General features: G+C 39.8%; 1 protein-coding gene across 1 annotated transcript; it reads left to right on the forward strand.

Moving 5' to 3' along the window:
- Window positions 1-3,250: 3,250 nt before the first annotated feature.
- sh2d3a (SH2 domain containing 3A) lies at window positions 3,251-24,410 on the forward strand (the record flags this gene model as incomplete). Its single annotated transcript, XM_083909716.1, has 18 exons — window positions 3,251-3,340; window positions 3,468-3,585; window positions 7,913-7,974; window positions 8,063-8,208; window positions 13,859-13,898; window positions 14,057-14,173; window positions 14,645-14,788; window positions 15,527-15,822; window positions 15,908-15,993; window positions 17,404-17,529; window positions 17,609-17,766; window positions 17,878-18,078; window positions 19,139-19,300; window positions 20,718-20,833; window positions 21,595-21,766; window positions 22,378-22,489; window positions 22,567-22,752; window positions 23,907-24,410. 18 exons carry the CDS (start codon window positions 3,251-3,253, stop codon window positions 24,098-24,100), a joined length of 2,526 nt encoding a protein of 841 aa, XP_083765842.1. The 3' UTR covers window positions 24,101-24,410.
- Window positions 24,411-26,268: the final 1,858 nt, after the last annotated feature.

Raw genomic sequence — 26,268 nt, forward strand, 5'->3', positions numbered from 1 at the left:
GATGTGACTGGTGTAAGTGTTGTTGAACAGCACCCACTGTTGTCGCAAGAGGAAATTACAGGATTGCTCTAACTAAATTCAATATTTTGATATTTCGTTTGAACATGGTAAAATACAATAACTGCACAAGTAGTGACAATTCAAAAGGTCTACTGGAAGTGACTGTGAGGGTAAACTCATGCACCAACTATGAATCAATTTGTAGGATAAGCCATTTTGAGCCACTCAAGCATCAGAGTACGATTGTCCTGATGACGTGAAGAAACAATAGACAAACACAAACAATCTGACTAATATAACTTAATACTGGGGTAGGAAACATATTTTTTTTTGGTGGAATAATGCCTTATCACCTTTTAACATAAAGCAAATCCAGAGATCTGAGAGAGAAATTGGCTTCTGTACCTTGTTTAGGTTCTATTTCTGGCCTGAGACGGGAGAATTAGACCAATCAGAAGATGGGTTTCCATTAACCTGCTTTTTAAACTGTTAACGCGAATGAGTGCAGTGGAAGCAGTAACAGTTGATAAAAGAACGTTTAGAAATGACATGACTGAAATGTCCCTGCCACATTTGCTGTACTGGGAAAAATGTATGAGGGGAATATACATATACATATATCCACTTAGTGCAAGGGGCAACATTTTCTACAACACATTAATGCAGCAATGAAATGCCATCATATACAGTATGAACAGCTATTGGCCCTCTTTATTTCCATTATTTTTTTGTGACTTATTATCCCTCTGTGGTGCCACCTCAGTCAACTAACTCTAACATTCACTTCACAGCAGCCGATGGTAACACGGACACATTTGCAATTTATTTTAGTGAGTCTTTCAAAAGTTTGGGTCGTCTGCATCGGTCACATGTGAAGCGCATGCATCTGCAACATGGATGTATAATACAAAATGGCTGCCAGAGAGCAAAAGATAATTTTTATGGAAGTTGCTCACCTGGCTCATATGGCAAAAAAAAGTTTGACTTCCTGGTGTATTTTTGGGTTGTGCGGCCCCAAGATTGTGTGCAGCAGTGTTACTCCCATCATGCCTCTGGTGTATGTAAACGAGCCAAACACATCCTCAGCTCCACTCCGATCATGTACCCTGGGATATACAACAGACAACAGTTTGAGAACCATGGCACTTCAAACATGATGTATCAGGTGAAATCACGATAGATTTATATAAATGGCAATGATCGGGTCAGCATTGCAAGTAGCAACACTCCTGAGACGCAACTTGATGGCGCTTCACTGTAATTGGACGCAGTCATAATGACTACAGGTGGCTATCTTCAGTAGTTTGCTAAGAAAGTTCAGTTGACTATGACCCAGATGACTGAGAACCTAAACAGACTAGACCAGGGGTGTGCAACCTTTAGTATGAAAAGAGTCATTTTTGTCCCCTCTCCACCCAAATAAAATGAATCATATATAGTTGTCTGTACAGATATACTTTGTATAAAAGAATGATAGTTTGTTGCATTTCTGAAAATGAAGAACTACAAAAAGAAAACTGACAAGAAAAGACATTTCATTGCTTTTTATACACAACATTTTATAAAGTGGAGAAAAAACTACTTGGAAATAAAACAGAATTATCTAGACATAGTCCTTCCATTGTTTGTGGACATTTAATGAAAATAGTACTAACCCACTTGGAAATAAACAAAGCAATATTTGGATGTCATGTCGTTCATGCTTGAGAAATCCTGTCCTGACATAAGTATGTGGACCCAAAGACGGAGAGGACTACAAACGGCATCCCATGAAATATTGATTGTCATCAGGTTTGGATTGGTTTTCAAAATCACATTTGGCGTTGACCTTTGATGTAATGTTTTATTGTATTGATCTGTAAATAAGAGGGGTTCACTTTGAAAAAAAAATAAAAAATTTAAATCAAAACATATTTTTTCAAAAGCAACAAGGAGCCACTGCAGAGGGGCCACAGGTTGCAGATCCCTGGACTAGACCTATGTCCATGTCTTGAGTATTTGTGTGCAATATCCAGTTGTAATGATACATCAATGGTATGTCCTCAGGACAGAGAGCCTCGTTACCAAAACACATTTTAGGATTTTAACAATATCTAAAAACCTAGGTGTGAGACTCATCACTCAGCTATTTTTGTAGCTATCCTGCCAACTGCCGCTTCAAGCTTGGAATAAGACAATGTGTGTGTTTTGCTTTCATCCAACTATGAGTGACAGTTTCATTTCTAGTGCTCTGTCGTCACACTCGAGGACACTGTCAGGACATGTGCCTGCTGCAGGAAGGCACGATGGATTGAAGGTGTATTGTGTGTCCATAGCAGATGAACTTGCAGGAGACAGATCTGGCACATGTTTTAAAATGGACTAGTCAAAATGAGACTGTGGATGCAGAAAATATTGTAACCCACAGAATGGGATATACAATAGTGCCATGATGTCACTGATTTTCTCTCTTTAAAACATGCAAGTCTCAAATTGAGTAAATTGACCCATGTGTAGCCCCTTGAATCACCTTGAGAGAAAAGGCTTCAACACCAGGTGTCAGTCTAACACATGTAACAGTTTTCCCTGCAGAAACTGAATCTCCGAATTCACAACCTGGACAGACAGAGTGGAAGAAGCAGCACTGCATGCATGCCTGTCTCTGACTTGACATGTTGACAGCTGCCTCAGTCTCACATTCTCATTTCTCCCCCTCTTGTTTTTCTGAACTCTCTCCCTCTGTCGTGGCAGGCCTCAACATGTACTCAACGCCTCCCGACAGCTCATGCTAATTCCTGTGCTGTGATTTGCTGCTTTCTGCTGTGTACCGTGTGCCAGCTCAACAATCTGATTGGCTTTTTGAGTGACCCAGCAGGTTTGAGGGGGAGCGGGCTTCCACTAATACCACAAAGAGTTTGAGAGAGATAGATTTGATGACAGAGTCTGCAACTGGGATGAAAGTAGCTGCAAAGCAAGAAGACAAACAGAGGGATATGATGAGATAAAACATTACAAGAAGAAGAAGAAAAGAAGTAAACTCCCAACTCCCTGCCTTGGTGAAGCCTGTAAACAGGTAGGTGTTACATTCTGTTGCTGCTGCAGTGCAAACACCAGAGTCTCTTTGAGTCTGGGTGGCTGATGACTTTTAAGCGTAAGCTGATTTCAGACTATTTTTTTTTACTATTGTCAGAAACTTGCACAAGCATGTGTGTTGGTGTATGTGTCCTGGTACGTAATCAGTACGTCTTTTTTCTCACTTTGCTGTTCAGACATGAATAATCGCTCCATCGCCTGGTGGCTGAAACAGATCGGCCTGCCCCAGTACACAAAGACGCTAGAAAGGGAATATTATGGCCTTGAGGTATGAGACTGCAAAATTCATCTTGTGTTAATGTGTAATTGTCCATATCGCTTTCATTTATCCTGCGCTTCAATTTGCAAAAAACTTCGGTTTCTCTTTATTCGTTGCTGTCCTCGTTTCCCTACAGGGTTTGCTGAATGTAACTGATGGAGAGCTGAAGGATGCAGGGATCGAGGTTGCAACACATCGAGAAACCATCATCAGTCAGCTTTTGAGACACAGACAGAGACTAGACCCACAATATGGTAAAGTACATGTGCACACTATGGCCAAGACACAATATCTTTGAATGCAATTGAAAAAAGAATTCTCAAATATATGTTAGAAAGGCCCTAAAATTCAAACCATTCGTTGAATCTTTGAATGAAGTTCTTTCTGTGACCCAGCCTGAGACCCAGACACTCTCAATGACTCTGAAAACAGCATCATAAAAGCTTTAGCCAGTTATTTTATTTTGTTTATTTATTTTTTATTCTATGGACCTCCTGTGAGTCCACAATAAAGATTGAATTGAAACTGGATTCCAGCTGGGACAGAAGGCAAAAACTGATTTCACCAACATTAAGTCTCACCTTATAAAAGCTACACCTGCTAAAAGATCAGTCTTGTATAAAGTACCTAAAAAGGATACTTGAGTAAAAAGACAAGTATTGGTAGAAGTCACTTTTTATAATATCACTTCAGTAAAAGCCTTAAAGTATATGACATTTATCGATATAAATTATTCAATAATTTTATTGATATAAAATGATATCTAGAAAAGCACTTGGAGAGCGCAGACCTCCGCCAAGGCAGCTCAGCCTCCCACAAAATAGCGATAAAAATAGTTATCGTGTCTACGGATCCCACACAACATTTAATCACTTGCTCCTGGTCCCATTGTGGACATTTCCTGAAAATTTCACCCAAATCCGTCTGTGACTTGCTATGTTGCTAACAGACAGACAGACAGACAGACAGACAGACAAACAAACTCTGGCGAAAACATATACCTCCTTGGCGGAGGTCAAATATAAACCTATTCAGTAGGACACTACATGCAGTTCATGGCCAAGCAGAAGGGTATCATCCAGTGTGAATGGGAGGGTTGAGTGAGGAAGAGAATATCGGTGAAAAACAATCTCTGCCAAATCAAATATGCAAATCATCCACTGTGGCGACCTCTAGAGAGGGAGAAGCCCTGGGCAAAATAAAATAAAACATTTCGTACAATAATCACAATCATGATTTTTGGCTTCTCTAATGTATGCGTGAAGTTAAGAGCTGTCTCTTATGCCGTGTTCACACTGGACGCGCTTCAAACTTATTGCGTCACTTCGCTCCCGTCATGTCTATCAACGAAACTGGATCATTTTGTGAAGCGATGGGAGTGCTGGACGCAAGTAGTAACAGAATTAATGGGCATTTATTTTCACCGTCAACCAAAGCATTGCTGCACACTGTGTTGTGGAAACCACCGTTACGTGTGGTTTCCCAACACCGGACACAGCCGGACACAGCTTGGCGAGTTTCACTGTTTACTACGGGAGCTCCATATGGATGAGAACCGCTTCCAACAATACTTTCCCATGACAAGCACCATACAGAGCTCCCGAAATAAACGGACAAACTTGCCAAGTTGTGTCCGGCTCCGTATGGTGTTGTGCAACCACACAAGATGACGGGTTCTTCTCTGCAGATGTTCCCACAAGAGATAGAGTGCAACTTGTGTCGTAGAGCTCCGATTGCCCACATACAAAAACTATATAATGTATGGTGCGTTCCAGAGCCCATCCAAACAAATGGGATGTGGGACTTATCCTACTTGAATTGTACTAGCTCCTACTTCAAAGCATTCCAGGCAATTGAAGTCAAATGTTGGATGATCGCGGCGCTTTAGATTTATGTTTGAAGATACATTTTGACATAGGACGCGGGGAACATAGGTACAGTCCCCCTTCATGCTAACAGATAACAACAACGATATAATGTCACGTCATAACATGAAAAACAATTTGTGATAAAAATGAAAAGTTTATAGCCTATTCATGTGACTCCATGGGCACCACTATTATTCTCCGACTTCATTTTGGTGATCAGCCTGATCGATCAGCCCCGACTTCGCTAGTAGGAGGTCCCACTTCCACAGGCATTCCAGTGCACTTTTTCTAGTTGGAGGTAAGATAAGTCCCACGTCCAACTGGTTTGGATGGGCTCTGGAATGCACCATAAGTCTGGCTGCTGGCAAGTATATGACGTCATCCGGAGAATCTTAGCGCTGATTGGCCGGTGCATCATTGCGATTTTTTGCCAAAGTTGAACAATTTCAACTCGAGCAACAGATGTGTGTGATAGATGCATGTGTATTGCGCCGCTTGGCCAGGCGGACAAATTTGCGTCCTGTGTGAACACACAATAAGTGTGTGTATGTGTCACTGTGTGAGTGAGGAGGGGCAGAGTTCTCAAGATTATATCTGACACTTTGTTTCACCTCAGCTTTTTCCTCTTGGAAACCAAAATTTGTAAACGACACCCAACAGACAAATCAAACAGTTCTAGCTCCTGATAGGAGTTTGTCACACATAGAGGAGGTCAAATGTAAGCTGTATCAAACACTGAAGCAGGTATTCAACAATATTCTTTCTCAGTTTATCCTAAGCTCCACTGTGACAGCACATTTCTACTGGTCACTCAGAGAATTTCACTGCATCGGTGGTAGCCGACTGTAGTAACATCTAGAGCAGACTTTATTTAGACTTTATTCAAAGTAATAAGCGACTCATTGACTTTCTGCTTACTCACCGCCTTGATGCATTAACCATAAACGCCTGTGCCTTGTTGTAGATCACGCAAAGTCTGCGTTCACAAGGTTTGAGATATGTCAATGACCAAACACAGTGATGGTTATCTAAATATTAGCCATTTCTCACGTATATCAACTCAATTATAATCTCAAAGTACAGGGCTCAAGTTCAAGGCTCTCAGACTTTACATTTCAGAGTTGTACTCGCAATGTTTAATTAGTTTTTATTCAAATTACAGCACAGCTAATTTTGTGGGTGAGCATTAATCAAAGCCGCACAGAGAGCAGGAGAAATAGGAAGGTGATACGATTAGACAGATCATTCATTTCATTTATATTCTCCTGAGCACAGCACATTAATCTGACTGCGAGTAGCATAATTGTATTGTGCCAAACTGTTCTCTAAACTTTAGCTGCACACATCACTAACTGGAAACGAGCTGTTATTTAAAATAGAAAAATGTGTTACTGAAGCTGTTTTACAAATATAGTTTAAAATAATGTAATTCATAACAATTAACCATTTTTCTGATTAAACACCAGTGGCTTAATTGTTTTGTGTAATAATTTGAATGTATTTGCATAAATCTCAATTTAGAGCGTACCAATTTTGCGAGTAGAAATTTGCATGTACAGTATATCCTGACACAGCCAGCTGATTTTCATTTTCATATGTTACTTCCAGCAGAGGTGGGCAACATTGGTTCCTCAGGGCTTTAATGACATATGATAATGTAAGCAAAGAGATTATGACAGGACATGAATAGTCTAACACAGCTTTAATTTTAATTGAACACATTTATATGCAACATGCATAACATTCACAGCTCCGACAGGTAAAAAAAAACAAAGGCTAACAGTAATATGAGCACATATTACCCATGGATTCCCATGACCACTTAAAAATTATAGTTAATCTGTTTGAATGGTGTAATGGTGAAAATCAAGCAGTAAGTATTTGAGATGACTCTGCACAAAATGTGTTCATTTTTTTTTTTCATAGTTCATAAATGGTCTAAAATGACTGTATCGGACCCATATCGGTAGATATTTGAGTTTGTGATATCGGTATTGGACAAAAAAAAAAATAGTATCGTCCCATCCCCAGTCATAAATGTCTGTGATGACTCATAAGATGTGTGAAGCTATGTGTGCCTGTTCATGGGGGTAGCAACTTTTGTGGTATGCTATTATCATAAATAAAGGCCGACAACCCTGGTGATTGGCTTGGACAAAAAATATATATATATCGTCCCTGGGGTTCCGTCAACATTTTCTCGAGCTTAGTCAGGTTTGGACAGAACAATTTGGCCTTTCATGTTTGATTTGACACTTTTATCAGGTCAAACCATTATTGACCTCCTCCAGGAGGTATATGTTTTCGCCGGAGTTTGTTTGTCTCTCTGTCTGTTAGCAACATATCTCGAAATGTCACAGACAGATTGGGATGAAATTTTCAGGAAATGTCCGCAATGGGACCAGGAACAAGGGCATGATCCGTAGACGCTATCACTGATTAAAACTCTAGCTGTCTGACACCCTGCCGGTGCGCTAGGGTGTATTTTGGCCTTGGCGGAGGTCTGCGCTTTTCTAGTTCATATTGGGTTTGTGTTTTCTGCTATACTACAGATAATCCATCTCCTCCCATCTTAAATAAACATGTTACATCACAGCTTTTTTATCTTCACATTATTGACAGCTATTTCATCATCTTCAACTCGCTACGAGAAAGTGTACACATACTGTAGATTCCTAAATCTTAAACTATTACTCTATAATTGTCCCCTCAGCTGTGCCTGTCCCAGAGCGCAGGGTGAGCCGAAAGTACTCCTTGGGATCTTCCATGGACCTGGTGAGACCACAGAGTTCATCACACTACACGTCTCCTCAGAACAGACTATGTCTGAGAGCACTATTAAGGTATCTGCCATGTCCTACAGGTGAAGCCTGGGAAGGATCTTTTTCGCCAGAGTGTTCTACCCCGCCTCCAGCGTGCCGACAAGAAACACCGTCTATCTGCCTCATGCTCGCAGCTCCGCCCCCTCAATGAGGACAAAACTCCGATCAGTGACAGAGACAAACACAGGTAAGACAAGTGGCTGTGTGTGTGTGTGTCCATGAGAGCGTGTGATACTGGTTAAGTGTATATAAATATGTATGTGTGAGAGAGAGGCGATTTCTCCAGGTAGTCTACTCATGTTTGGCTAATAATTAACCAGAGCCTCATAAAACCTGTCGGGGTGAGTGAGCTGAAGTAGGTAGGTACACAGTCCACAGAAAGACTGAAGAGGTCAAATTAAAAAAAGGTCTTTATGAAAATAAACAATCTTGATTTCACTTTGTATCTTCATTAATGAAAACCTCAGATTTCTGGTGGCTGACTAATATAAATGATGACTAACTCATACAAACAACACACCTCTGAACAATACTGGTCACCTTTCTCTCCAGTGAGACGTCAATGACTGAGTGACAAAGACCATTGTTGGAAAGTTGTTCAACTTGAAATCCAGAGAAAATTCAATGCAGCCTCATATATATATATAAATACACATATATACATATACATATAGCAATGAGGGGCCAGATAAGGCTGTGCGATATTGACAAAAATCAGTTGATATTAATGGGTTATAGTTGCAATATATGTCAGATAATTAAAGATGATATTTGCTTCTGATTAAAAGAAACCAGTTAAAGAAGCCATTTTGATGCAGCGCATGCATATGTTCGGATGTTTGCCACAGAAGTAAAATATTTCATTGGTTAGATTGATACACAGATCCATCTATGAATAACAAGCGTTGTTTCAAAATGATGTGCACAATGCATAAATATTATACGGAAATACATTTCACTTTAGTTATGATGCCTTTGGTGAAAATCCATATTGTTGTTGTTTTATTGCCCTACACTAGAACATGTAATGTAATGTAATGTTTTGAGATGGCACTTGAATGCTTTTACAGGGATGTATCCCCTGTTTAAACACAACATCAGTATAGCCTGTCAAGTTCAGGCACATCTCTGCTGACTCTTGATGAATGCTACTTCTGAGGTTGTAACCTGGATTCTTCGTTTTTCAATGAAGTTGGTCGCTCTCTGCTCTGATTGGCTCAGACATGTTCAAAACCAGGTCAAATAACAAATAGGCACACCTGCCAGCCAAGCACACTGATGCTAACAATCCCAGGTTTTGCATGTTTAATGTAGATGGAAGAAAACATTTAGAAAATGTTTCTCATTGATTATTTTAAGCTTAAGCTCTGACTTGACGGCTGGTGGGAGATGTTCCAAAAAAGAGGGGAGGAGCAACTTCTTGTGTTTTTTTTGTGTTCTCACATGCAGCCCACGTGAACAATTTCAGGAACAATTTTCACGACTTCAGTGCATGTCTGTAGGCAACTTTGGTAGTGTCAAAAAGTAAAGGAAGCATTTGTATGTAATTGTCTGTTTATGGCCCAGGGAGGGAATTAGTAGACTGTGATGGTGATGAGGACACAAAACCTTGCGAGATCTACCTTTTTGTCTATATCCCAGCTAAAAATGTCTGCATTGCCTTGAAAAAAACAAAACATTGGACATTACCGTGTTTATTTTACCAAGTAGTTTGGGAAATGGAGTTGTCTTCATGCAGGTTCGTGGTCTCAGTATTGCTTGTTTGACGTCACACGCTCATGACTCTTCCATTGACGACACTCTCTGACCAACCAGTGGACGGCAGTCTGTTGACGTCACCTTTTACTATTGGCTCAGCTCGCTTGGAGCCTCACCAAAGCAGGTGCCAGGTACTATGCCTAGTGAAAAAGCAAAAAAAAAAAAACGTGCCGAGTTGAGTCGTGCTAGAACTGTGTAGCGGAAAAGCGCCAAGGGTGTCGTCTCTAGTGGCGTTTTTCCTTCATACAGTTCTCGCACTACTTGCTCTACTCGACTACTGAGTTAAGTATCAGGCACGCCGTTTTTAATCATTGCTATTGTACCTCCACAATGTAGGCGGGGGTTGCGGGGTTGTGCTCTGTAAAGTGATTATTAGTCAACCAGCATGCACCCTGAAACTAATGAAGCTAAACAGAACACAGCCATCATTATATTGACTATTTACAGCTGGGATCTTGTGACAGTGACCTGTCAAGAAAGTTGCTGTGCAAAGGGCCCATTAATTTTTATGGAAGGTAACTGTCAGATGTGGGACCGCAAATAACAATTATTTATGTAATCAATTAAAGGTGCCATATGTAAGAATGTGGCCAAACACGGTCACTACATTCAAATTCAAAATACCGAGATCTTTTAGGTTTCATTTTCTGACGTAACTGGCAACCCGTGGTTGCTCGGCAGCCGAGACTCTACTGACTGCAATGATTGGTAGACGAAGGTAGGTGGCGCCACATGCAAAAACATGATTTCAAAACATAAACATGATTTGCAGTCTGCAAAATATTTTTTTTAATTCAAATATTTTGGCTGTACTGTTGTTGGTGGTGAGTTCAGTTTGTTATATGAACATTATTCCTGAGTCTCTGTGACATATTAGGAGGATTCTATGGCCAGTTGCTTTAGATTTATTACATAATGCACCTTTACATTTCTTTTAAGTTAAACTTTTAGTTGTTCAGTCCATAAAATATTCGAAACTATTAAATAATGTTGATCCACAAACACATTATTCAGTTTTAGGGCTGCAATGATTACTTGATCAATACTCATCACGTGTTGATGATCAATTAATCGTTTTGAGTGTTTATTCAAATAATGGAAAGAAGCAGTTTGACTTTAAAGCTTCTTAAATGTGGATTTTTGGTTTATTTGCTCTATATAACAAATACATAATTATAACTAACAAAACAAGATATTTGGGAAACAACAATCAACATTTTCAAATCATTTTATGGGCCAAACAACTAACTGATTAATAAGAAAATAATCAACAGTTTATTATGAAAAAAATAATATTCAATAGATGAAACCCTATTCAGTTTTGATGATTTGTGTGTTATATGGAGCAGAGAAACCAGAAAATGTTCACTTTTTAAGAAGTTGATTAAAGCCAATATAGCTTATTAATTTAGTCATCGATTAATCATTGCAGCTCTACGGTCAGGTGTGTTGATAAAATAATAAAACAAAATAGTTGTAGCCCCGTTTATGATTGACAAGTCAAAAGTTTGACGAGACCAAATCAACTATACATTAACCGTTACGTACCAGCCATATAATCCCGACGGAAGCCAGGTGATCTGTCAGCTCGGCTTGTGTCGGTATCCGCGGAATGTCAGGCAGATAGCGGCGTTTCAGCACCGGAGCCTGGGGCGAGGAGGAGGAGAAGGAGGAGGAGGAGGAGGAGGAGAAGGAGGAGGAGGAGGAGGAGGAGAGCAGCCGAGCGGACTTGTTGGAACTCGTCTAAAACTGCGTGTAAAGGGAGGAGGGCGAGCTGAGAGGGATATAGAAGCTGGAGAGTAAAGGAGACACGGTGTGCAGGATTGTCCCAGCTGTTGTTGTTGTTAGACGGTCTTTTATCTGGACAACACACCGTAACAACATGTCTGACACGAGTGGGCTGTGGCAGTGAGGCAGACTGTCAGGTAGGAGCTACGGGTTGAACCGCGGCCAAAGGAACATTTTTAACATCAAACAACCTCGTTAATTAACGCGAGATGTTGTTTTTGGAGTTTTTTTTTTTTTATCGGTTGCGTTATTTAACGCCCGGCCATCAAAGTTGTTTCGGTACTTTTTAACGATTGTTTTTGTTTGTTTATTATTTATTTATTTCGCTTGTATCTTTTTGTGCGTGTTCACTTCTTGCTAACCAACTACCTGTTGCACAATTTTAGCCGTTGCGACGTTATAGACGTGACATTAGCCGTTAGCTTCACAATGTGAGATAATCAGATTACACAGAGGAATACCATCTGTCTTCTAATAAGGCTGAATAAAAGTTGGAGACACAGTCATGTGCGGTTTCAGGTTTTCCTGCACATTGTACAGGTGTTTGCTGGTGTTCAGCCTGAGCCAACGCCCCTCCAACAGGATGTTACTCTTTATTACGTCATAACACATATTGTCAACTGAGATTTATCTGCGGGACAACCATGTGAACAACCATGCTAAAAGCAATACCGCCTCACTCAACACATCATCCATCATAACTGTTGATACAACTGTATTGTCCTCCTGCAGGCTGCAGATTGTCTTAATAATTTACAGGGCTGCAACAAAACAAGTCAAATAGTACTAATCTATTTCCATGGAAGAGAATTATGGCCACATGTGATTTAAAAATTTTAAATTTTAAAAATAAAAAGACAATTTTGAGAAAGAGTTTGACCTCTGAATTCTGACTTTAATCTCAAAAGTCAGGCTGTTTTCAGATTATTATTATTATTATTATTATTTTTAAACATTTGCCCCTAATAATTTTCAGTGTATTCATCAATAGATTTTTTCGGAGAAACTTAAATGTGAATAGTTTCTGTTTTCTTTGCTCTGTCACATTAAACTCAATATATTTGTTTTGTGGACATGTTGAGCCATTTGAAACATTTACTATTGTTTTCTCACTTTGTAAGGACCAAATATTGAATCAATTATTGGTACAATTGTGTTGCTTTTGATGGCATTATACAGAGAGTGGTTAGCCTATTCTTATTCATAAATGGGGATGACAAAATAATATAAATGTATGTCTATATCCTATCCAATTTAATTAATAAAGCACATTTTTAAACCACAGGGTAGGGTGGACTAAACTGCAGTACATACAATACAAATCAACAATAAGAGGGCTAAGACGCACATAAACGCATTTAAAAACAATTAAAAAAGTCATCTAATATTTAATGCCGTACAAACAGCATCACAAACTGCAGCCTCCAAAATGACAGAGAGGTTGAATCAGGACCTCTGCAAAGCAAATCATGACCCTCCTTGACCTTCACGTTTCAATGAGGTTAGAACTAATGGAGACACCTGCCAGTAACTCCTCTCTAAAGCAATAATTTCAGCCAAACGTGATTATTCCATTCATTATGAGAGGAAAACTCATTCAATTGTTGTCCTACTGAATTGGGTTTCAGTGCTGGCCCAAGATTTTATGGGGCCATAAGGTGAATCTAATTTGGGGGCCCAGTGCCGGTGCTTGACTATTATTCATACAAATCTGAATCAAAATCAAATCAAAACAGTATAAATTATGTGTATTAATTAGTGTTATTTAGACCTAATACTCACTGTTGTTTTTTATGTACATATATAGGGTAAAATAACAAGAATGGCCTGATATTAATTTGCAATATCATTTTCAAAATGAACCACTCAGTGAGGTTTTACTGAACCTGGGGGACTGACAACTCATATATTTATGTTATTTTAGTGAAGGTTTTCAGTTAAAGTCAGGTTCAACGCAGGAAAAATGAGCAGCTGTCAGTGCACAGCAGGAGTTATTGAGTTATCAAGCTCTGCCCTGCTGTGAGCTCTCTAAGCAGTTTATCTGTTAGCCTTGTGTTTACTGAGGCAGGAAAGTGGACGCTTTGGGAGGAAGGAAGAGGGGAAAAAAAGAGGACGGCTATTAAAAGTCGCTCAGTTTGTCTGGTGTTAATGACACACCCAGACCTTGGCAGTGATCTTCCATCCTAGTACTGTTCACACACAGAGGGAAAAACCGTGGCACCATCATCTGCAGCCCCCTGGGGTTTGATTTAGTTGCTCAACATCACCTCTTCTCCTCTTTGTTTTTTCAGCAAAAGGAGGAGTGTCACTGCATACCTCAGCCAGCTGAAGGTAGGAGGTTAAACAAACGGCCTCTCCAACTCTCACCTGCTCTTTGTATAGTTACTTTTTTCTATGTATTTTCCATCATACAAGTAAAAAATATGTGAGCCTGGACACATGCAGTGTAAGTATGACCTCTGCTTAACTGCTTGCTGTGTGCTTTGTAGGTCTTTGGAGGTCGGAGAGAGATGGACTCGCTGAAGAAGGAGCTGGAGGAGGAGCTGAAGCTCAGTACTGAGGACCCACGGAGTCATGCATGGTACCATGGACCACTGACCCGCGAGGTGCTCAATGGAACTTACTATTTTCACTGTATTTAAACTTAAAGGTAGAGAGTGTAAGAATTAGTGACATCTAACCACTCACCCCTTTCAGAGCTACGGTGGCCTGTTTGGGCTGCTGTAGAAACATGGTGGTGCAAGATGTGTACCTCTGTAATACAAGGCCCTTTCCTAAAATGTATGTAAAATATTTGTTCTAAAGCCACAAAAACTCAACCATTTTTAATTTAAAGTGATTGCACAACATGTCTGGAGGTGGTATATTGAATTCCTGCCAATGTACCTTAACGTTACACACTGGACCTTTTAGAAAATATTTTCCCTCAGATTTGTGCAACAGTCATTAAGAAATATTGTTTTAATGTCTTTTGCACTATGGTCATCGTGCCTGGGCTTAACTTATTACAGTATGATGACAACACACGTGAGCTTTCATTATAAACTGATCGTGTTAACCTGTTGACTTGTTTCCAGGCTGCAGAGTCTCTGTTTGAAAGGGATGGGGATTTCCTGGTGCGAGACTCAACTTCTTGCCCTGGCGACTATGTTTTGAGCTGCTCTTGGAAAAATGGGCCGATGCACTTTAAGATCATACGAGTGGTCCTGCGTCCCAAAAAGGTGCGTCTATGTCTAACAATTATTTCAATAATTGATGAATCTGCCACTTATATTCTTGATTTATTGATTCGTTGTTCGGTCCATGGTGATCAGTGTTTTCTAAACCTCTAAATGATGATGTTCTTTTTATGTGTAAAGGTCATCTTCTTTTATTTTAGGCATTTTGTTCCAACAAATTTCATTGTACAATGACAAATATATCTTGTGTTATCTTATGATGTTCTCAAATTACGTTTTGTCCCAAAAACTAATCGGGTCAGTTTTAATGATTTATTTGTCATAGGGAGCAAAGAAAATATTGCTTGTGTATATTTCAATAGACACTTAAACTGATTAATTGAAACTATTTGAATTAATATTGTAAATGATATAGAACTGTGTCCTGTGATATGGCAGTTTTCATTCAAAGTAAAAGTTAAATTTGTTTCACAATTATTGTAATGTGCTTTTTGGTCATATGTACCTTTTTATTCTTTTTTTTTCCGGTGCTTGTACGACATTGCATCAGATAAAACATTAAAACATACAAATAATGCAGCACAGAACAGCACTGCCACAGCCACTTGAGTATGTTTAGTTATTTGACTTTTGAATTCTGTGACTCACCCAACAGCAACCTTGCCAGCCTCTTGGGGGTTTAGATGTTTGGTTGGTTCTAGAGAATATGTCTGTTTGTTTTTTTCAACTAAAACTGTTTAATATTCAGTGTACATGTATGTGCCTCTTTCTGCGTGACAGGGCTACTCTCGGGAGCTGTTCCAGTTTGAGGAGGATCGCTTTGACAATGTTCCCGCTCTGATCCGGTTCTATGTGGGGGGGCGTCGGCCTATCTCCGCGGCCTCGGGCGCAGTGATCTTTCACCCAATCACACGGACACTTCCTCTGCGTGTCCTCATGGACCAACATGCAGCAGCGACAAAAAGTAGCAGCAGCAGCAGAGGAACAGAGGGAGGAAAGCACACCGAACCCAACAAAAGACGAAGTTTTAGCTCAACGCATGCCGACACGCTGCAGTTCATCAATCCACTGCTAAGGTGTAGTACACACACACACACATAGTAAGCTAAACAAAAAAAGCCATATTAAACATTCTCACAAACTTACTTATATATGTTGCAGAAGTGGAAGTCAACCTGCAAACTTGGAGAATGTGGGACGGAGGCCTTCACTTCAGTCTGCACAGTCTGACAGCAACCTACGAACAGGTACAGAAGAGATCAAATATTTTAGCTTTTGGTTGTTTTTTATTTATTTTTTTTAAATGTGTTATTTATTGAAATCCTCTTCACGTCCTAATAACTGACACTAAATCTTTTTTTATAGGAAAGAAACAAAACCAGAGTCCCTTCAATACCGTTATAAACATGACTTGTAATTTTATTAATTTGCTGATAATGTTTAGTATTTCCTTACAGGTAATTCAGACATAAAGTCAGTGAAGCTGCTCTCTGTCTTCAGGTCAGCTTCCAGCAGAGAGTGCTCATGTGTTTTCTGGGTGGTGCTTTGACGAGAGAGTGGACAGGAGAGGGTTGGGATGTATCGGATGCATCACTTAGAGTGTAGCCTGCAAAATGTTTGTCTCTCACTGTTTTTTGTCTAGATAAGTATATTTAATGAAGGCTGTCTAAACATGAAGAGGATGTCACAAGTGGGCATACCTCTGCCAAGGCCACTCGGTTCTCTTCCTCCTCAGCAGCTCCATGACATCGTGTACAGGTTCAGACATGAATGGCCTTAATTTCCTCCTCCTCTTCCTCAGAAAACTCACACTCAGCTTCTTCTTCAGTTATCACCTATGATATTGACGATGATGGTGACGAGAAGTCCGCCACAAAATGTCATCATGCTGTGTTGTAACTGTGACCACTTAAATTCAGCAATTCATTATGGCAACAAGACCCTCCCCCACAGCTTATTTTCAACTGGAAATACTATAGAACAGTGGAAGCTGGTCTGATAACCCTTTCACACCGGTAGGCCTCTGTGCCAGTTCTGTTTCCAAAATCTAATTTTGAACAGTGGTTCTTCCTCCCGAACCGTGTCATATTCTGAGTTGTGAAGACGAGCAGGAAGTAGAGGAACTATGGATATTTTGCTGGTGTCGTTTACTTCCACCTGAGTAACGTCCTCCCTCTTTGGTTTCACCAGAAAGCACCAAGATAATCATTAGTCTGAGGAGCCAGAACTACGGCACCAGAACCTTGTCTGTCTGAAAGCACTATGAGAGCCATGCCATGACAAAATTTAATCCAGATCCACCCTTCACTTGAGTTGAATTTAACAGACAAACGTGGCCAAAAACACAACTTCCTTGGCAGAGGTAAAGGTGTTTCAGAAATCAACTAGGCAGTCAGAGATGGCAGACTTCACCCCATTCACCCAACAAGCCTCTGGCGGCCTCTGTCTCATATTGGCAAGTGCAAGGGTGGAAGCACAAACAAACAGACAGACAGACAGAGCCACTAAAAACAATACTTCTTTCCCACTCCGTGGGGTGAAGTGAACTACAGACTCAAGCTTCAAACTCTCAGTTATCAGATATCAGCCCAGGACCAGGCTCAAAAAAACAACAGCCCTGTATGGTCTGTTTTTCACAATCTCTCTTTTTAATATAGGTGTTCCACAAACCACTCAGTCAGTTGACAAGGACACTGGCCCCGCCCCCATCTCACCAGTTTTTCGCACAGGCAGTGAACCTCTGCTGAGCCCACGACCACGACACACACGCCCCTCTCATCCAGGTGACACACATACATTGTGTACATAGCAATTGGATTTGAAAAACCACTTGACTCTTCATTCATGTGTGTGCGTCTGCAGGTGGTGGTGTAACTTTAAGGGGTTCAGATGGACAACTGCACCCCCGAGCTCCTCCTAAACCTCTGAGGGTCTCTACTGTGTTCTCAAACGCAATACCTCCTCCACCCTCAGACTCAGACGAAGACCCCTCCGCTTTCTACGATGTGCTAGTTGTCCAGGTAAAACATCTTAACTAATTATTTTCCAATATCATATCACCTTATAATGTCGGGAAGGACTATCTGAAAATCCTCCCTGGAGAGTTTATATCTATTCGCTGCTGTATACAGGTGCCCCAGTCCCGGCGGAAGGGCCACGTGGACAGGTTACGTGCGGAGGAGAAGTGGCAGAGTCGAGCCCGTCTCACAGAAACTTCCTTTGGTTTCCTGGAGGCCCAGAAAAACGGGGCGTCGTCACAGCTGCCGTTTGACAGTGAGCTACAGAGGAAGGCAGCAGAGGAAGAGGAAGACTGGCATTTTGAACGGCCCCATGTTTGTATTCATGATATTTTCATTATTTTTAGTTCCAGTTTCATATTTACACTTGTTCTAAGTAACTGTAGTAGTATAGTCCAGTTATAAATAAACTACAGTTGAGATAAAGCTATTGACAATATCGCCACAAAGGTTATAATGATAAAAATGTTGAAATCAGGAGTATAAAGTTTAAATTATTAGTGTTTTTAAACGGCGCACACATCTGAAGAAAAACAAGGAAAAGCAATTATATTTGTTAAATCTGTGTGTTTTTGCACAAGCGTGAATATTATATTGTTGTATGTTGCTATTGAAGAAAAATTTTAGTTTATTTTTTTATGTTGATTTGGTGGTTTCTATCTATTTGGTATTCTCAGTCTGCTGTGATATATTTATTTTTGATGAATTTTGATATTTGTCAGTCGCAGCTGTTTAGTCACTAGAAAAATAGTTAGAGTCAAATAGAGTCTCATCCCCAGGTCGTTTAGTACTAACAATTGAGTCTTTCTGTCTCAGTCTCATCATATGAGCACAGAAAGATGCACATGCTTTCATGTATGACACTCAACTAGTGGCTCTTTTTGTCTGTTGTTTTGTTGTCTGTTGACTTTCTTTCAGACCATTTTCCATGTTTAGGTTGCTTTGAAGTGTTGGCAGTTGTTGCCAATTCTGTAAAAGTGACTTTTCCCCTGAAGAGACGCGTTCTCCAAAAACAAAAAGCAGTAGTAAGCATTTTGGGTCAGGTTTGGTCTATTTTCCTTCAGGCTAAGTCAGGTTTGGACAGAAACTTGTGGCCTGAGTCACACTCTTAATATTCATGTGACCATGTGGGAATGTTTGTGTGTGTGTGTGTGTGTGTATATATTTGTAAGGGTTGAGATTGTGTATTTGGTAATGCTTTTGCTGAGGGACAGGCTAGGACAAAGGTGCTGAAACTGTATGTTTTGTCTCATTTCTCGCCTGAATGTTTTATCTCTTCTTTAATATAAAGCACATCGGGTTCCTCTTTGATGTAATGTGCTTTATAAAGGGGTCTTGCCTTGCCTAATGATGTCATATCCCTGTACTAAAACAGATGGAGTCAGGATCGTGTTTCCAGTTGGATCAGTTTGAGTCACTGCTTTTACAAGAGAACAACAGACCCCTGGAGCCCAGCATCTTGCTCACACTCAAAGAGCTCTTCAACCGCTCTGACGCCAACACCACCGCTCTGCACATACTCAGCGTCGACTGCCAGGTAACCCACAGCTGTTTCAGGATATTATAAATAACAAGTATATTTGAGAGTCATTAATATGCACTCTATTTTTGTAGGAGCTCTCTTAACCAAAACACTTCAAGAGCCTAAAGCCTACTCTTTTTTTGAATTATTATTATTATTATTGTTTTTATTCTGCCTTTGTTTCTTTAATGGTGTAACATTTTTGTCAAGCAGTACGATCACATCTGACTGAGAGAGCATTTGTGTGTATACATCATCAGCAGCAGCAGCACAGGGGGGAGTGCTCTTCATTAAGCATTTATGCCAGGGGACACCAACTATAAGGGCCAGAATTTTTCTTGACAGACACTTTGGGGACCGAACAGTCAAATAAAATTAAATAAAAATTTACATTTTGGCTTAATAATTTATTGTAGTTTTGAATAAGAAGATCAAAGATCAAAGATCATTTTTCATCATTTTCAAAATGAGTGCAGCAAGTTTGTCCCCATATTTGAGTATAAACAAAGTTAAATCAACATTCTTTATTGCGATGGCACAAGGTTACCATTTATTTGAAGGGTGTTTTACATGAACGAACGAACAAATTAATCAATGAATGAAGTCATCCTGGCCGTTGTTGTTAGTGTTTGCTCATATGTGCTGCATGCAGTCGTTATTGCTGATGCTTGTCCCTCTCTGGGATCAACAGGGCTCAGATCTAATTCCTCCAACAAGCTGTAAATTCTGACTTATGATTGTGGGTTGATGGGCTGTGACCATATTATTATGGGTGAGACTATTTAACATGCTTTAACGTGCTGTGGACTGGACGCTGAGAACGTTTATATATTTATTTATTTCAGTCTATTAGTTTTGTTCGAAACCCCCACAAAGCTCACATTATAACTGAATCCTCAGGATTGAATTAGCAGGACAGAGTGAAAATAATCGCTCCCCCAAACATCCATGAGCCACAGACTCATCCAACCACAGATCCTCTACATATTCATTCAATCGCTCATCCTTAAACCACAAGAGGTTTTATTTTTCCTTTTTTGGAATTCAGTCACAGGCTGGATTGAAAGCTTTTGCGGGCCAGATTCGGCCCTTGGGCAACCAGTTGATGTTCCATGATTTATGCCATCAAAATGCAGACGGTTGCAGAATGTTACTGGCTGTCACAAGATCATCTTAAAACACAGAGAGAGTTGTGTGCCGCTGCTGGGCGTAACCAGTCTTTTGTACAGTAGTTTGAATGTTATTATTAAGTACTGCAGTTGTAAAGACAATTTTAAGTTGGAAGAATATCTCCAAAACAATTTTTTCAAGTCAAAAAACTTGAAAAACTTGTTTTCAGTTAATGTCATGAAAATCTTAGAAACTGAGCGTAGCATTATACTCATTTAGTAAACTTACTGGAAATGAATTCATCAGTGCTGTGCCGCTGCAGGTAGCATGCATCGTTGGAGTGACAGAGGAGCAGAAGAGGATTATGGGAGTTGAATCAGGGCTGGAACTTGTCACACTGCCACATGGACACCAATTACGACAAGATCTGTTGGAAAGGTAAATGGCGCAGTTTGTACATTAAAACATAGAGTATACAAGAAACACATTTCCTTTTCTGTATAAGTTTGCACTGCAGGTTTAATCTCTGAATACTGATGTTTCAAGAAAACATCAAACATTGTTGTCATTTTATTTTAGTACTAAAAGCCTCTGAAATTTTTATTTTATTTTATTTTATCAGTGTTCCACTTAATGTGGATACACCATAAAATATAAACCATTGTTTACAATTTTCAACTGTTGCCTTGGTGATTTGTAGAATAGAACAAGTAACATTTACAATTAACATTTATAAAAATTTATCAGGTCACCTGTCATAAAAACGAGAAAACATACATATTTTAGAAGTCTTTCGAAAACCTTTGGTGTTTATTTGGAAAATAAAGTGAATTCATCTTTCTATACACAAATTTGAGCTCAGCATAACTCAAGCATAACATTAAACCTCTAAAAGCAATCCTTCTGGGATGCTATTTACTATAATTTGACATTTTAATCAAGAAATAATAATGCACTTCACTATTTTTTCAGGTTTTTTTGTGTGAAACTGTCAACAATTATAAAATTATATTTTAGCATTTAATTTTGGTTGAAGATCTTCTACATGCTGGTGTATTAACCATTACAGAAACATAAAAAAAAAAAAACATTGGTTTTCTACTAAAGCATTGGCTTCCATCTCAGAATTGATGAAGGATTATTTAACAGCAGAGAGTCTGCTGAAGGCTCACGTTATCAATCTGTCACTTTTTTTGTAGGCATCATCTCATAGCACTGGGAGTCGCAGTGGACATCCTGGGCTGCACAGGAACTGTGAGCCAACGAGCAACAGTTTTACATAAATTAATCTCATTGGCTCAGGCTCTGAAAGAACACGCCCACAACCTTTACTCCTTCTCAGCCGTCATGAAGGCTCTGGAGATGCCTCAGGTAGGTTGATATGATAGGATATAAACATATACTGTCTGGTAACGTGTGAACTGCAGACATTTACAGACCCCATGTTTTACAAAGAATACCAAAATGCAGTGTGGCTGCAACTACCATTATTTTCATAATATATTAATCTGTTTTGTCCACTATTAATTTAGTAATCCATGATTTGTTGGCGCCCCCGCCAATAGATTTAACTTGCTTTCATTTGATATTTTTTATTTGTGGATTCCAAATGTTTATGATCTTTAATCACTCCCAAGATTTGTTAGCCTTTTCATTTCAACTCCATTTAGATCGAGTTTAATCTAAACACCACACAGTGAGTGATAACTAAGTGAAACTCTGTCAGCTCCCCTTCGCAGTTCTTAACAAATCTCGCAGTTCATTCCCTGAAAAAATAAATTGGTTTCATCTGAAAATGTAGCAAATTTAACCTTATTGCATTCTGTAAAATCAATTCAGTAACTTGGGGCCCAGTACTGAACTTTGCTGTACCACAAGGTGGTGTCATTATGACAAAGATCTACATTATTTGTAAATATATGCAAAAACTAGGTTTTATTTTCCTTACTCGTGTCGTACATTTTTTGTGTGCACATGTGCAGATAGAGCGACTGGAGATGACGTGGCGAGCTCTGCGGAGGAACCACACAGAGAGCGCAGTTTTATACGAGAAGAAACTCAAACCCTTCATGAACTCACTGAACGAGGGAGACGGTAGGTCAAGCGTGACGATCACAGTCCATGTTCACAGTGTGCACACAGTGCACTGAGTCGTCTGTGTCTGTCTGTAGATTCTGTAGTTGAGGGTCCCATAGCCATGCCACACCTGGTTCCTCTGCTGATGCTGATGGAGGGCGACGACCCGGTCGAGGACAGCGACAGAGGCTGTCAGCTTCTCTATGACCTTCTCCAGTCGGCTCGCAGTGCTGCGCTACACGCTCAAGACTATCAGAAGCAGGCTCACGCTGTGCTCACAGGTAAACACATGCATGTGCGCAGACAACGGGTCAGAGGCGGATGGAGTGTTTCCCTGCTCCAACACACCTGATACAAATAGTCAGCTGACCAGCAAACACTGCACAAGCCTGATAACGACCCATTTATTTGAATCAGGTGTGTTGGAGCGAGGAAACTTCTAACACAAACCCACATGCAGGGCAGTGGGTCCTCAGGACCAGGATTGAGAAACCCTGTCCTAATCTGCAATGTAAGACAATTCTGCCCACCAGCACCCTTCCCTGCGACTCTCATATAGTCTCATATATATCATCTCAATACCCTGTCAGATATTAGCACAAAAAATTTGGTTAAGATTCCAAAGTGTGGTTATGGAATCTTAGCTATAGCAGATTTTATTTGCCAGGACATAAATAATCTGTAACTTCTGTAATGTAATACAATTCTGAACCACTGTAATGTTATGTGTCTAATAAACTCCTAAGGGTTTGGCACCTTTTGTGCATGAAGCGGTGCAAGTTACACTGATCCTTTAGTCATTCATTTTGATTTGTACTAAAGTTCTAGACCATGCATGAGTTGTGTTTGTATCTAATCTAATCTATCAATAATTATTAGAAAAGTAGTGTTTTTTTTTATTTGTTGAGATCCTCTTCACATCCTCATAGCTTTTGAAAAAAAGGCGATAAACTGTGACCAATGACTGGAGAGGTTTAAAGTCAGCCAGGTCATAGTCATCTTCAGTAGTTAGCTGTCAGACTGTTAAGGAGAAGAGGTTTTAACTCTCGTCCAAGAGGCTTGTTCAGTTCTGAAGAACCTTACCGTCAACTTAAATCAACCAGTCGCTTACAGCTAACCACTGAAGATGACTGTGACATTTATCTGGACCACATGACAGGATTGGCTTGCAGATCTGTCCACCACATGCCAACCTGCCGACCTTTGCACACGCTGCCTTGTCTTTAAAACAACCTGCAGAAGCTACAGATAACATCTCCCAGTGTTTAGAGGGTTGAGCTTTGATGAAAAAGATAACCAACAGGATGGAGTGTGGTGTATCTACTTTACATTTTCTCTCAAAGTGAAGCCTGCTGCCGACCATTTCAATATAAATCAGTGTGGTAGCTGTTGCCTATTGTCAGATCTGATCACGTCTGTCACTCTGCTCCATCAGGAGGCTGGGAGCCGATCCCCGAGCTGCTCGAGGCTTTCCGCACAGAGTTCGCCCTGCGGCTGCTCTGGGGTCAGTCAGGTGCCATGGCCAGCAGAACAGAGCGCTACGAGAAGTTTGACAAGATTCTATGTGTTCTCTCTGATAAACTGGAGCCCGTGGAGATCACCCCACAACAAACTGACCCTTTAACCTGAGCTGCAGGCTGTGGCCTGTTTTCTCAGAGTAAAAGGTGAAAACATTAAGCAAAGATGAAACAGATCTGTTTTCAGTGGAGTCTGAAGTGAAAGCAAAGACAGATCTCACCTTGGATATCACACAGTCGTACAGGGAAAATCATTTTTTCCCTCATTCAGACTTGTGAAAAAGTATATTAAGTATGTACAGTACAGACCTTTACTGTGAAAAGGACTGAGCTTGATTAATTTCCTTTTTGCAGGAAATCTGAAATTGTTTACCCCAAAAAGTTGCAACTGTTTCCTTTTACAAATGAGCATTTCTGATACTGGAGGCTTCAGAAGAACAACGTGGACATGAGTCATTTCTGTTTGTACACAGGCTGCTGCTGTTGTCTGTACCAAACCACACTGGAAATAGTCTTTTTTTCACGTCAATGTTTTCAATGCAATAAATGAATGTTAACTTTTTGTTGGCATTTTTAGCACGATGTAATATGTTTCATAAATAACACAATCAAGAAAAACACACACCAGAAATTAGGATTTTTTTCCCCAATTTATGACTCAAATGATACATGTAAATACATATGCTTTATTTTTTAAAGTGGATTGTACAATATTACCCCCAAGTGCAGGACAGAATGGTGCAGAAAGAGATGAGTAAACCTCGTCTTTAGCCTCAAGTCTCTACTCAAAACTGGCATTGCTAAATGCTACCTCTGACTTAATTGTTTTCCTCTTATATTCACATATATCAGACACTGAAAACGGACTTTTCAGTGAAGTAGGACACATATTTTGTCCAGCAGTTTAACTTTTATTGATCAATAATAGTTGTAAATGTATATATTGTAGGGTTTTCACAATAAGGGTTAGTGAGCTCATGTACTAGTGTTTTTATGTGGAAGAACCACAAATTATCATCTATATGTTGTCAACAGCATTTTAAACTTATCACATTTTTTTTTTTACCATTCATCACTTGTAGCAGTGAGAAGCTGAGTTTATTTCCTTTTAAACTTGGATTTGGATCTTTTAAAGTGTTACATTTTCGTTAAAGTTTTCGGGTTTTTTGGTTTTTTTTTACTGGCCATCATTGCAGAGGATTTGAAAAGAGTAAGATCGACAGGATAAAAATGTAAAAACCGGGCTGAGCTTCATAAAACCAAATCATGGGAAAGTAAAAATAGTCAGCACACCACTACAGACTGCTCTGACACAAGAGTTCATCAACTTGTTCCTACTGTCTACCTCTGAGTTACACAAAGCCAGTGCTTCATGATGAAGCAATGAACACAGTTCACAAGAATAACAACATTCTGCATTTGAATTTGGACCATTTCAACCACTGTGCTTTTAAATTTCACTGGAAAAAAAAGATTTGCAAACGTGCAAATATTTCGCTGTAGTGGTGAAACCATAATATATCACATATAGATATAAGTAAAATTTGCCCCCCTTTAAAACAAACAAACAAACAAACAAAAACCATAGCATGCCCACACGTACTGTACACTCTTAGAAATAAGAGAAGCGTCCTTCTACAAGGGCTGAGAAAACCGAAGAAAGGGTTTTACAAGGGTTCTTGGTAACACTAGTGGTTCCACTAAGAACCATTTTGATCCAGAGAACCCTTTAAAACCCCTTTCCTGAACAAAGGGTTTTAAAAGGGTCCTTGGTGGAACCCTCCAAAAGGGTTCCAGGTGGAGAAGGGTTCTCCTATGAGGACAAGCCAAAGAACCTTATATGGTTCTACTTAGCACTTTTATTTCTAAGAGTGTATGTCAAAAACTGCTGCATTCATACTGGCTGCTCAAAGAGTTCCTTCCTAACGTACTTTATAAGTTAGAGATAATGTGGGAAACCTCTTGAAATTCACATTGTCAAAATAATGTCCAATGAATTATTTGAAGTTACCCTTAGGTTTCAGGTATTTGACTTTGTCATCGCAAGCCTCCTTTCCCCTGGTGTTTTTCTGCTGAGTCACAGTGGAGTGATATTAAGAAAGAACACAGTTTGATAAGTGTAGACTTTAAGACTCGGACAGCTGACGCATCATATTAGCTGCAGCTTTTGCACTGAGGCAGGATTATTGTAAGATTATTAAGGGAGCGTGTTAATAAAGGATCTCTCCAGACTCTGTGTAAACAGCAAACATTTGCTGTTTTTAAGGGAAGTGTGAGGGA

This window comes from Microchirus variegatus (genome assembly GCF_963457635.1).
Source record: "Microchirus variegatus genome assembly, chromosome: 23".
Lineage (NCBI taxonomy): Eukaryota > Metazoa > Chordata > Actinopteri > Pleuronectiformes > Soleidae > Microchirus > Microchirus variegatus.